Source organism: Orussus abietinus, unplaced genomic scaffold, assembly GCF_000612105.2.
Source record: "Orussus abietinus isolate OABI.00-Male unplaced genomic scaffold, Oabi_2.0 scaffold27, whole genome shotgun sequence".
NCBI lineage: Eukaryota > Metazoa > Arthropoda > Insecta > Hymenoptera > Orussidae > Orussus > Orussus abietinus.
In genome coordinates, this window is record NW_019394254.1 from 710,133 (window position 1) to 723,000 (window position 12,868).

At 49.5% G+C, this 12,868-nt stretch overlaps 1 protein-coding gene across 1 annotated transcript; it reads left to right on the plus strand.

Annotated features, from left to right (window-relative positions):
* The first annotated feature begins 803 nt into the window (after nt 1–803).
* On the plus strand, nt 804–2,247 carry LOC105694758 (zinc finger protein 239-like). The gene is made up of 4 exons (XM_012415705.1): nt 804–860; nt 927–1,186; nt 1,390–1,850; nt 1,943–2,247. Exons 1-4 carry the CDS (start codon nt 804–806, stop codon nt 2,245–2,247), a joined length of 1,083 nt encoding a protein of 360 aa, XP_012271128.1.
* Nucleotides 2,248–12,868: the final 10,621 nt, after the last annotated feature.

Sequence of the window (12,868 nt, forward strand, 5' to 3'; positions counted from 1 at the left end):
ATACATAATGCATCCGGCGAGTTTCCCACACGCGCTCCCCGAGCCAGTTCCATGAAATCATGCATCACGGTGCATCACGGTGCATCGCCGCGAGGATGTTATGGCGGAGTCCTCTGCGGATTTATCTGCTTGCTTCTAGTGGCCGTTCTGGCCTCGTCTTTTCCCGGATGGCCCTCTCTCTTTCTCTATGCTTCGAAAGAAACTGGATAAACTCTTTTTTACACCGGCCTGATGTGCGCGGCCGAGCCGGACTCTGCTTAGGCCGAGCGTCGTCGGCCTCGGTCGGTCTTTTATTTAAAAGATGACAGAAAGTGGGAGATATTTTCAATTTTATCCCGAGGGGAACTTAGCTTCTGGTGTTGTAAAGTAATACCAGTAATTTATTCCGAGGAAGATATAATAATTTAGAAGAAAATTTATTTTTCATTAACTTATTCATTTTTAGGCCGAGTGTCGTCGGCCTTTTACTTGAAAAATCAACGAAAGTGCGAGCTTGCGAGATGTTAAAGGATTTTTTCAGAGGGGAACAACCTCTTGCATAGAAAGGAAAACAAATATAAATGTATGACAATACATCAAGAAAGTACATATTTTATTAAATTACACAGAATGCAGATCGTGGTTTTATTGGGAGTTCAACGATTCTCTTTTTGAGAAATTGAATCCGTCGCTAGGTTCAATTGTTTCGTCGTGAGATGATCTCCGAGATTGACGCCCAGTCACGTCGATAGTTTATTGTAAAAGGTTTGCCATTATTCTCGCATATTCACTTTATCACTGAATTTCACTCACCTCCCAGTGAAATGTACGAGGTCGAGCTCATTCTGCACAAAACTGGATTCGGTAGCAGAGGTGAAGACGTAGGTATTCCTTCTAAAATTCTCCCAAGTATAGGTTATGATTTTCAAAGTCAACAATCCCTCCAGGTGAAAATTAAAACCGAAATTCTCGACGAGATCGAGAATTTTTCGATGGACGACGACATCCCCGACATCGGCGCAGAAAACGAAGCCCCGGAATTTATCGACTTTGAGGTGTACCTTAACAAGCTATTCCGCAAAACTAGGCCATTAATTAATGAGATCCAAGTACTGCCGACAAGCGATAACAGAAAATCCGAAAAACCCGAATTAAATAATAATCCGAAGGGCTTTCAATGTGTCCTCTGCAAAAGGGATTTTTCAAGGTACCAATGGGTTAATTTAGCAAAATCCAAAATGGCGGAGAAATCTCATCACCCTTCTCCATCTTCCCAGGCTCCATTTTATAATTCCACATTTTTCTCACATCCAAGCATCTCGTCAAATCCGGAAGACGAGACCCGCGCGAAAGTGCATTAATCTCGGAAATTGATAACCCTTTCACCCAGGATTTCCTTTTTTTGTCCAGGTACTCCACGTTGAAGGATCACCTGCTGATGCACTCGGGCGTCGAGCCCTACATGTGCAGGCACTGCAGTTCTCGTTTCCGGGATAAAGAGATCCTGAAGAGCCACATAGTGGCGATGCATTCGTCAGAGAGTCCATTCGAGTGTTCGATTTGCAAGAAACGCCTGGTGCATCGGCAGTCCCTCAGAGAACACGTGTTGATGCACTCGAATGCAAGGCCCTTCGAGTGTTCGGTCTGTAAAAAGCGATTTTTAAGACCCAGCAGTTTGAGAGCCCACGCCATAGTGCACACTGCGGATGCACCATTTCAGTGCGAGATTTGCCATTCGCGATTTAAAAGAGCCTCCGTCTTGAAAACCCATAAATTAACCCACTCGAATGTGAGGAGATTCGAGTGCGAGATCTGCAAAAATCGGTTCCACCTGAAGGGCGCCCTGAAACACCACATTCTGTCGCACTTTGGTAGGATGCAGTTTCGCAAATTTCCTCGGTTGGATTTTTCTTCACCTCTCTCGCCAAGGGCTTTGGTAATATTTTTAATTATTGCATTCCAGGTGTCAGGCCTTATAAATGTTCCGAGTGCAACAAGAGTTACCGCAGGTCGTGGGGTCTTAAAGTGCACATGTTCGGGCACACCGGGGTCACCAGGTTCGAGTGCGACATATGTAAATCGCGTTTTAGCGTCAAGTCGAAATTGGCGATGCACATCTATGCACATTTGGGGGAAAAACCGTACAAGTGCAAGATCTGTGGTCGGCAGTACAGCGAGAGGTACTTGCTGAAGAGTCACAGGTGCATCGCGCATCTCACCTGCACCGAAGGTCAGGTGCAACACTGCAGGACTCTGCAAAAGGAGTGATCCCGGGGAACGAATGCGCGTATATGCACCTGAGTAAGCAGGTGCATGTGCAGCGATGCACATAAACAGATCCGTTCTCCACCTCGCGGATGCAGATCCATCCGGAGGGTCGTAACGATCCCTCTCGCAGCATCCGCTGGACCGCCGTAAATGCACTTCTTCCGCCAAGGATGCACCGGCGCAGCAGGTCGACTTGCAGCGAAAGCGTCGATGCATCGAGCCGTGACCTCTTCCGCAAATGCAGGGCGGCTGGATTTAAGGTCCCTGTCTGGGGAACACCAGGTCGAGCGACTCCTCCACCTGGACGTGAAGGCGATAAAAAAGTGGCATCCAAGGGGTCAGTCTTATATACAATTTTTCTCCGACCCGACTGCATCGAATCACCTGCAATTTTGCCAATTGAATACGAAAACTGCATGCAGGGTCCCGATACCGATGAAATTTCAATTTAAAAAAAATCTCTTCGATCCAACCATTTTTATAAAAACATGAAATCTCGTGGGTGCATGGACCTTCCTTGCAGTTTCCATGTCCACTTGGTGAAGTTGCAACCGACTCGGTGCACCCAGATCGGAGAAAAGTTACCGACAAACGATCGACCCCTTGGACTGCACTTTCGTATCGTCTTAAGATCCCCGTCCAGGGTACGCCGAGGTTAACATCTCCTTGGGACGCGGATGCAAATCCACCTGGCAGATCGTAACGACGCATCGGGTGTTGTTCACCCGCGCGTTTACAAGGTTGCACGTGAGAATGAGGTTTTTAAGGTGCAAGGGCCCAGCAGGGGCTCGTATACCGTAATCTGAGAGGGCCTGGTGTATCAGATCGCATCTCTGATCCCGACTCCTCCTGGCCGAGTCCTTTGACAATGCCGACGCGCTTCCCCCTCCCCCGGAAGGGGAGGTGCAGGATCCTGATGCACTTTTCCCCTGCTTTCTCCGGGTCCACCTGATGCAAACCACTGCAAGGAGGTATAAAATGACCATACCTCTAATTCATGAATTTTTGCAACGATTGACATTCCCAATATTATTAATTACCCTTAAGTACCCCACCACAAAGTGTGTCATCTCGGGCGTGATCATTTCCACTTTAAATTCCATTAAGAGTAAAATTCTCTCATTTTGTGAATATTGAACCGGACAAAAAAAAAATCGTTTTTCCATAGTATGCAAAGTTACACGTGGCGTGTTGCACTTGAAAATTCGAGAGAGATAAAAAGAAGAGGAAAAATTACCGGGAGAGGAATTTAATTGCAGGATTTAATGGCAGGTCTAGATGGACTCGGAATCTGGGTTTCTTTATCGTTCTCGATTTCCCTGCGAGATTAGCAGTCCTCGGGCGAGTATCAGCGCTCCCTTGGCGTAATCACCGTAATTACCTCGGCGGCTCCCGGTCTTCCTAAAAAGTAATTAGGCTAATTGCTCGCAACAATGCGCTTTTCGACGGGAACAATTAGCATGATCGTTTCGCGGGCTATAAATTGCCATATTCTATACCGATCGAGTGTTCGCCGCGTCGCGGTGATTCTTACAAAAGCCGAGTTGCACGGTTAAATTGCTCGTGGCCATTCGCAGCTGCTAATCTCTCTCTCTCACCTAATTACTTGCCGACTCTTGAAATCTATTATCTCACAATGTGTTACGCCGGGCCCGGGTTTATGCACGGTCACGCCAACTCGTTACCCAGACAACGATCTTTGCGGTTTAATTACTTTTCCACCATTTCTCCCGGGATGTATGCTAATGCGAACCCCGTTCCAAGCCCATGTCAATCGACCAAGTCAATTGACAAAGTCGCAGAGTAACGACAGCCCGTCAAGGAAGTGGGCAAAAAATCCAAGGACTTACTTCGCCGCTTAATTTCCTCCTTTCCCCCCTCCTTTTAATTAACCTAATTAATGGAATTATGGAAATATCCGGGATTTCTCCCACGCGTTTCCCATTTCTTATCCCGCCTATTCCTCCCCCCCGGACTAAAGAAAATTAGGAAACTCCTGGATTTGTATTTAGAAGAATTATAATAGCGCACTCAGGAGAAGATCTCATTGAAACGAAGAAATATTCCTCTGATTCAAGAAATAATTATTTCACTCGGATAAATTGGAATTAATTGCATGCAATGTCTCTTTGGAATTATGACGATGGATTAAGGGGGTTAAATCGAAATTAGAAATTGGTGCGAATGAAAAGTATGAGAGAGTAATTGTAATTAATAGGGAAAAAATATAGTTGTAGGTGGAGGGATAAATAAATAAGTTTGACGAGTCAGAAATCCGAGCGCGTAACCACCGAGAGGGGCCAAAGGAATTAAATCACCGGGATGTCGATTAGTATTGACAACGGCGATTAAAGAGCACGAATATCCAGCCGATAATGGCCGAGCTCGGTGGGCACTGTAATTTCATTGATAATATTTAAATAGCGGCTTTTAATAGCTGTCTTCCTTCGGCTGGCATTAGCGGCCCCTCGGGGGCTCCTTCGCCCTCTACGCCCCTGACATGCGCAGAGGCGTACTATTTATTGGTCCTTGCCCGTCATTATTTCATCGAACTCTTTCATCGCGTCCTTAATCGAACCTCCACCAATGCCCGATCATCGAGCGAGACGCCGAAATCGGCCCTCTTAGCCTCATCGATTACTTCGGCTCTTGCAATTACAGCTAAACTCGGTACCGATCGACCTCCCCCTGACTCCCCCCTGAAAAAAATTAAAATTAGGGGAATTCCACTTTAACTAGAATTTAGAAAAATTTTTAGAGAACCCGCAAGAATTTCCTCGAATTTTTCAGACTGTTTGGCGATAGCCATGGAAGAGGGGGTGAGAAGATGATAACCTAGGTTAGGATGGATTAGGACGGGTTTTTTAATTTTTGGAAGTTATGGACAGTCCCGGGTGGGATACGTAGGACATGGTACACAGAAACTGTGTAACCAGAAATTTGAAAAATAATTGCCAAGGCATTTTAAGGATTTTTTTTTTAGAATTTTCCAGTCTAGACTTCGGTGGTGACCAAAGTGGGTACGAGTCGGATTAGGTTTGGTTTCTTGTTTTTGAGGTTAGGGGGGGATCTTGGTAGACCTCGGAGAGGATCTTTCGATATCGGAGGACGCGTTATCCTGCTGGGAAGAGCAGGAGTCCATCCACCTGTCGCGGGGTCTCATTTTTGCAGAGTCAACTAGATGCGCCATTAAGTCAACGAAATTCAGGAAAAATCGGGGCCGGTCGCGCCGAATTAGAAATTTATATTTCCTCCCCGTCATCTTTTTCAGCCGGCGAGCGGGTATAACGGCATAATGCGGCGTTCGATGAGTATTCCCGTCTATCCGAGTCGACGCACTTGTACGCACGTCTCGCGCGGTGATGTACAACCCCTCCGGCCAGTTCCCGTCCGCGGTTAATCGCGACGGGCATTACCTCTTTTTCTCAAAAACGAAGCACCGCGGGAGGCATTAAAATAAATATCAACGAGGTCGAGAGCTGGGAAGGAGAAATGACAAAGAAAACGAAAAAAAAAAAAACCAGAATTCCCCCGATGGATTCGAACCCGCGACCGAGGAGGCTGAACGTCCGACAGCGGTTTTCGAAGTAGCTTGGCGAAGTTATGCGAAATGCGGAGGTTTTCTCCGAAATTTCCTCCTATTTCTTAATATTTCTTGATATTCCTTCTCTCGCACGAAGCGAGGGGGTGTTCACTCAGGAAATCATGGATTTTAACGCTGGAAGTCATGGGAACACAATTTTTATCTCGTTACCGAATCGCATTATCATGCGAGATTTCAGGCAATAGGTTGTAAAGAAGGAAATCGTTTTCACTGATTTCTGAGTGAATAGCCCCTCGAGACGAAGTCATCGGGCCTCCGTAATGGCGGTTTTATGGTCGACAAGGCGGCGGAAACAAAAGCCGTGGCTCGATGATTGAAAAAATCGGCAGCGTCGCTGACGGCTCGGCGGCGCTTTTGCCGGGATGTAGATTTGTTTGCATTTAAAAATCAAATCGAGCACTGCCGCTCGCGAAGCGGTCGGTATGCACGGGTTCGCAGGCCTTCTCTCTCCCGACTCGACTCCGGTCCAGGGACAATGCTCGCCAGTTTTTGCGTCGTTTGCTTCCTACGAACGGGCCGACGCCGCGATGGCCGGGGGCCGCAGCCTTCGCCGCCGTCGAGACGGCCGTACCGAGCCGCAACTGAGAAACGACGCTGCCGAAAATCCGACGACGGCTCGCCCGGAATGCCAGGGAATGGTTACGTAGGATCCGCGGCTCCGAAATGCCGGGAATAATCAGCAGTCGGCCGTTCCTCCGCGTCCGGCGCCGCCATTTTGGTTCCCGCGTCGCAGGTCGCCCCGGCCACATCGCTCCTAAATTTCGATTTCAAACCGTGTTTCGGGCCCTTCTAGCCCCTACCATCTCTAAATTTCCACAATCTAGTCAGATATACCCAGAAACATAACGAAATAACCCCGCGAGATGAGTAACTTCGGTAAATTCAGCCCCCACAGCAGCGACGCTCTTCTTCTTCGGCGGCCGCCATATTGGATTCTATCTCCAGTCCGCGTCGTTCGTTAAACTCAAAGTTATAGACGTTTCGGTCCCGTACTTCGAATTATGGGATACGTAAAGCATTATCCTGACTTTAGTTATTAATAACCAGGATTTAATCGAAGTTTAGGGCGTTCGTCGTCCCTCGAATCGGGTGTTTCGCGGGGCAAACCACCGATTCGTTTCGATGGAGTCGCCGCATCGCGACACCGGCTTTAAGTTCCCCGTAGGACATAATTGCCGGCGGTGATTCCCGCAGGACTTTGCCGGCGCTATGCCGTCGTATTGCCGACTCGTTTGTGTTCCTCCCCGACATAGCTGCATGCGCGCGTCAGCGCTCATAACTTATGAAACGAGAGGGCCGCCGAGGCATAATTGCCGGCGGATTAATGAGACGGCATAATTGCACGATAATCGGCGATCGTTTTATTGGCTCTTCCTCGGTCCATCCCCTTGTCGCAGCCGCCCGGCATATTATTAGTCGGTCCGACATACCCCGGTATGTCCAGCCGGGACGACAATTACGGAGGTTCCGAAACCAGCACGCACGCCAGGAACGCAAGGGCCGATCGACGTGTGCTGAAGGACCTCCGTGGCCATTTTTTCTTCCGATAGCCACGGAAGAAGAAAGGGCATCGAGGTGCATTCATCTCCAATCCCGGGTCCATCATCAGCAGCGCGGTTAATTGCAGACAAAATATCACTCCCGAGATTGGTTGATCAAGAGCTAAGTTTGGTCCCCCGGGTTTGAAGATGGTCTTGGTTTACTCCAATCTCTCCATATTTCTGATTTAGCCCTGTACACCCCATGACGTCCAGTTTTCGTTTAGAGGTAGGATCCACGGTGCTGATGGGGATCAATTAGTCACCCATCGATCCTGGAAATCTGATGTGCACGATTGATCCCATGTGACGTTTCACGCAGCATGAAATTTGGTTTCAGGGTTAGGATCGATGAGGACTCATCAGGAGGATCCCGACATTCGTTGATCGGTCCCGTTGGGTGTTATCGGTTCAGGTGGGTCCCGTTGTCCAGGAGGCCAGTTCCAGCAGACGGTGCATACCACGGAGCTGCCCTGGCTTAGCCTGGCTCCCAGGGCCGTTGGCTTCTCGGAGATGAGGGCTAAAAACCGGAGCTCCGCAAAGGGACATTTAAATGACGTCGCCGACTCGTCGTCGAGCCGGCCGGCAAGAATAACTCAGCAGCCGGGAGAGGCAGGAGGAAAAGGGAGAGAGAGGGGAGGAAGAGAGAGGGAGCGAAGGGGTCGAAGAGGGGAAGAAGAGAGAGGGCGCGGGGGGCCGGAGGGGAGCTGGACGGACGGATGGACGGACGACGGACGGTGACATCGCGGCTCTGCCTCCTCTCCCTTCTCCATCGTTTCTCGCTCTGTCCGGCTCTCTCTCTCTCGCACCTCCACGCTCGCCAAGTCCGGAGCGACGGAGAAGACAAGAGGGAAGCCGCGGGGATGCTAATCAGATGCCGACAACGGCGGCGAAGATCAAACGCGAGGGGTAGCGTCGGCCCTCGTCGCCAGGACCCGACTCGGCTTCATTCCGATCTTCCGACTTTGGCGCTGGAAATGATGCCGGACCGATCGGTGTCCTGGGATCGTCCTAGTTTTGAAGGTGGAGGCGAAAAAGTCCCAGTTTTGGGGGTCCAAGGGGTCCTGGAGGCTGCGGAAGCTGTATTCCGAGGTCCTAACCTCGAGGCTGGGTCATGCAGAATTTAGTTGTCCTCCCCTTCTATGAAATGACGAAAACCTCCAACTTTGGTAGGCCCATGATCCCAGGAAGCTGCATTGTGCATCCACTCCTCCACCATCCTGGCCAATCACCATTCACTGATGAAGCCAGCATCGACAGGGTGATCCGGAACTGCAACCATAGTCCGGGGTTGCAGGACCAACATGAAGACGTTGTCCGAGGCGTCGGACACCTGTGCAGGTCCAAGTGCATACCTGGTCCTTTCCTCCCCCTGTGCAGTCTGCAGCAGGCTGAGCCGCCTGCAGCAGCCTCGTACGCGATCGCACGAGGATCGTACGCGTAACGTACGCGGCCGCAGAACCGCGTACGTAGCCCACATTAAGATGTGGCCGATGATAAGCTCGACTTTACGATCTCACGCTCCGACGATTCATACGCCCGGCGATATATGAACGACCGCGGTTTACCGGCCTCTGCAGGTTCCTCCCCCGCACCTCCCAGAAGGTTCCCCAACGACGAGGATCTTCTCACGATGCGCCCTGGAACGCGCAGCTTCCAGCATGCGACTTCCTAGGAAGGTCCTATCCCTGTTCCAGCCCTCCACCGACGATCCTAGGACCCAGAAAGGATCCGATGCATCAGGATCCCCCAGGAATCGAGGCTCAGAGAAGGAACCGCAGCCAAATATCGCCAGACAGTCCAGGGTACCAGGATTCAAGCTGACCAGGACTCGGTCCCCAATCCTAGGTGTTGGTCGTTTCTCGGGGTCCAGCTCCCGAACCCCGTGCCCTAGGGTTCCCGTAGGTCGAGTACCTCTAGAAAATCCAGGAAAATCAGTCTTGGGAAGGATAATTCTCCCCATTGACCAGGACAAGCCGAAATGCAGTCGGCCGGACCCCAACACCCAACACTGCTGGGGGGTTTTTAGTCCTGGTACCGGTCTCTCCGGCGTAGCTGTTCTGCCAGCCTGGGGTCTATCTTTCCAGTTCCCGTAGGTCGAGTACCTCTAAAAAATCCAGGAAAATCAGTCTTGGGAAGGATAATTCTCCCCATTGACCAGGACAAGCCGAAATGCAGTCGGCCGGACCCCAACACCCAACACTGCTGGGGGGTTTCTAGTCCTGGTACCGGTCTCTCCGGCGTAGCTGTTCTGCCAGCCTGGGGTCTATCTTTCCAGGTCGCCAGGTCCTTTGTTCCTGGTTCCAGCAAACTTCTGAATGGCTGGATGGGGACGGTAGAAAATTAGGAAAATCTGATACCAGCCAGCCTATCGTTGTCGATAGGCTGGTATCCGCCGCTCTATCCGGCGATCGCCGATAGGGATCGATCTCCGGTCCCACGTAAGCGCAGGTGCAGCTGCTCGAATCTCGACTATGAGTGCGGCTTCGGGATTGGCGATCGCGATGCATCCTGTTGCATATTTCACCCCGAGCCCTTGCACTCGGCGGCGCGGTGCGCGCCTGGGTGCGTAAATCAAAGGCGCGAGGCCCGGCCGTAAATCATCGAGTAAATACACACCGGGGGAGATAATTTACGCAGCCGCCGAGCCGTTGACGGGGTTAGTTGGGCCACGTCGACGAAAGACTCGATTCGCGATCGCCAGCCCTCGGATCGAGATCCCCAGCCCCTAGATCGGGATCGAAGGCTCGCTACCACTCGCGCACTTGTCCCCGGCCGTGGCGCTACCGATTAATCACGGATATGCGCGAAAGTCCGGTTTAGAAACCGGCTAAGGCGAAACCGACCGAGAGATCGATCGATCCGATCGACGGAGATCGAGCGATCTCGCGCCCGGACTGCGACAAGTGGCGGCGCGACAGATTAATTGCCTGAGAGTCCTGGAAAAATGTCGAGATGCTTATCCTGCCGAGTCCTTCCTTTTCCGCGCGGAGTTGGATGCTTTTGCTGGGAAAGATTGGCTCGATCCTGGGGCTGGGCCAAATGATTGAGGGAATTTTTTTAGGTGTATCGTTGATGGTACCGACTTCTAGTTGACGTTAATAATTATTCCTTGATTATTTCCCGATCTGGAGTCCCTCCACCGCGTCCCAGTCAATGGCGGCGCGAAGGCTGGAAGGCCCGAAGGCGCGGCAAGGGCGCCGGGCAAAGAGAGAGGGAAATGTCGACAGGTGGGCTAGTTTCTTGATAAATGAAGTGAGAACTCGCGGCTACTTATCCGCCAATGCATCAAATCTGTCGGACGTGCGCCGAACTGTCCGCTCGGCGACTACCTACAGGAGTGATCTATGCGCGAGTCGGCGAGGCGTTAAGGGCGATCTTTTTCAACCCCATCTCACCTCCTGAAATTAAATAAATATACAAATTGCATCTCTATCGAGTCCTGCTCGGCGTTAAGGGCAATTTTTTCCAACCTCATCTCACCTCCTGAAATTAAATAAATATACAAATTGCATCTCTATCGAGTCCTGCTCGGCGTTAAGGGCGATTTTTTTTCAACCTCATCTCACCTCCTTGAAATTAAATAAATATACAAATTGCATCTCTATCAAGTCCTGCTCGGCGTTAAGGGCGATTTTTTTCAACCTCATCTCACCTGAAATTAAATAAATATACAAATTGCATCTCTATCGAGTCCTGCTCGGCGGTAAGGGCGATTTTTTTCAACCCCATCTCACCTCCTGAAATTAAATAAATATACAAATTGCACCTCTATCGAGTCCTGCACTTGACGAGAAATAACAATGTATGCGTTAAGGGCGGTCCCTTTAGATCCCATGTCCCCGCCTTGATATTAAATAAATTAACAAATTGCATCCGTGCAAGTTCTAAGAAGCACCCTTAAGACGGCGAAGGAGGATCTTCTTCCGCTTCCCTTGGGCACCGAAAATGATCAATTCTGGAGGCACCTCGAGGTGTAAACGGCAAACCGAAGTCGGTGTTAAGCCGGTCCTTTAGCGGGCATTCCACCGAGCAAAAGGAAGCCACCGCTCCTGGCATTCCCATTATTCGCCATACGTGCATCCAGTTTTGACTGCGCACTGCATAAAGCCCGTCATACGTATGCATACCTGGCTTTATTTATTATCCTCGTTTCCAGGGCGATCCTTCCTACCGGGTGTCTTAAGGAAATCGGTGTTTCCACCTCCGAGGTGGGGCATTGTCCGATCTTAGGAACTGCATCGATTGCAAGTGCATATTCTATGCACTCCCTGTAGAGTCTTATTCAGCCTCCGACAAGAATCGAGTTGTTCTTGCTCAGGGTTCAGCAGGTCGTACCTTCTGCGATGTAATACGCATATATCGTGGATACCGTGCATATAAAACGCTGGGAGGATCGATATATCCTTCAACTGGCAGCCTCTTCTATCTCAGACAGGAAGTGAAAGAAAATCTCGGAAAACAATATTTTTAAATCACCTGGCTATAAAACTCCACTTTTCAAGATTTTTTTTTAACTATTTTTCTTAAACAACTAAGTGGGGAATAGTTTTCGGGAAGTGATTTTATTCGTCAGGGAGATGCGGAAGTTGTTATATTTTTATTTTTTAGGTAATCCTGGATTTTTTGAATTTTTATGCAAAGAGAGAGGAAGGGTGTGGTTGGGAATTAGTTTTTAGGAAGAGTCTCCTTTTATGGCGAGGAGAGACTCTAAGGGGAATTTCTTCTTCCAGGGGTGAGAAGTAATTATTTCTTGGAGCACTCGATCCTTGTAAGGATCCAAGGGATCCTGGGGTGCGTCCTGGAGTCCCGGTCCCGTTTCCTTCGGCTCCTTTCTCGTCTGGCTGTCCTGCAGGAAGTAGGCTCGTAAACAGCCCCGAACAGGCGGCAAGTCTTGTTAACGACTTTTAGATCATTAGTTACCGAAACTACCAATACAATTATCGGTCAGGGGAAATTTATTCCCTTAATCCCGGCTCCCGACTCGAGATTGCCCGGGACCCGGGACCGCCAATTCGGGAACCTATCCGCCAGAGAAACTGCAAGAAACTTACGACCTCATCGAGGTTCTCGAGTCGATTCGACGCGATTAACATGAACGGATGTTTCAATTATCGGTATCGAAATGAAAAAAAAAAAAAAAAACAAAAAATATACCAAAGACACCCGAAAATAAAATGATTACCTATGGGTTCCTTGAAAGTAGGAGAAGAAATTCCCTGAAGATCTTGGAACGGCCATCGATGACTTTTGCAATGTTTTCTTATTAATATGTTGCACCATAATTCTTAATAAATTACGAGTTAACGGGGTATGGGTATAGTTAATGGGAAGTGGTAGCAGGAATGGACTCGGTAGTCCTGAATTAGTATTACTCGCAATCAGTCCGACCAGGAAGTTCCCGGGACTCCTCTGGACTCTAGGGACTCATTGTCCGACTTAATAAACCCAACTTTTAATTGAATTTCCCTCCTCTGTC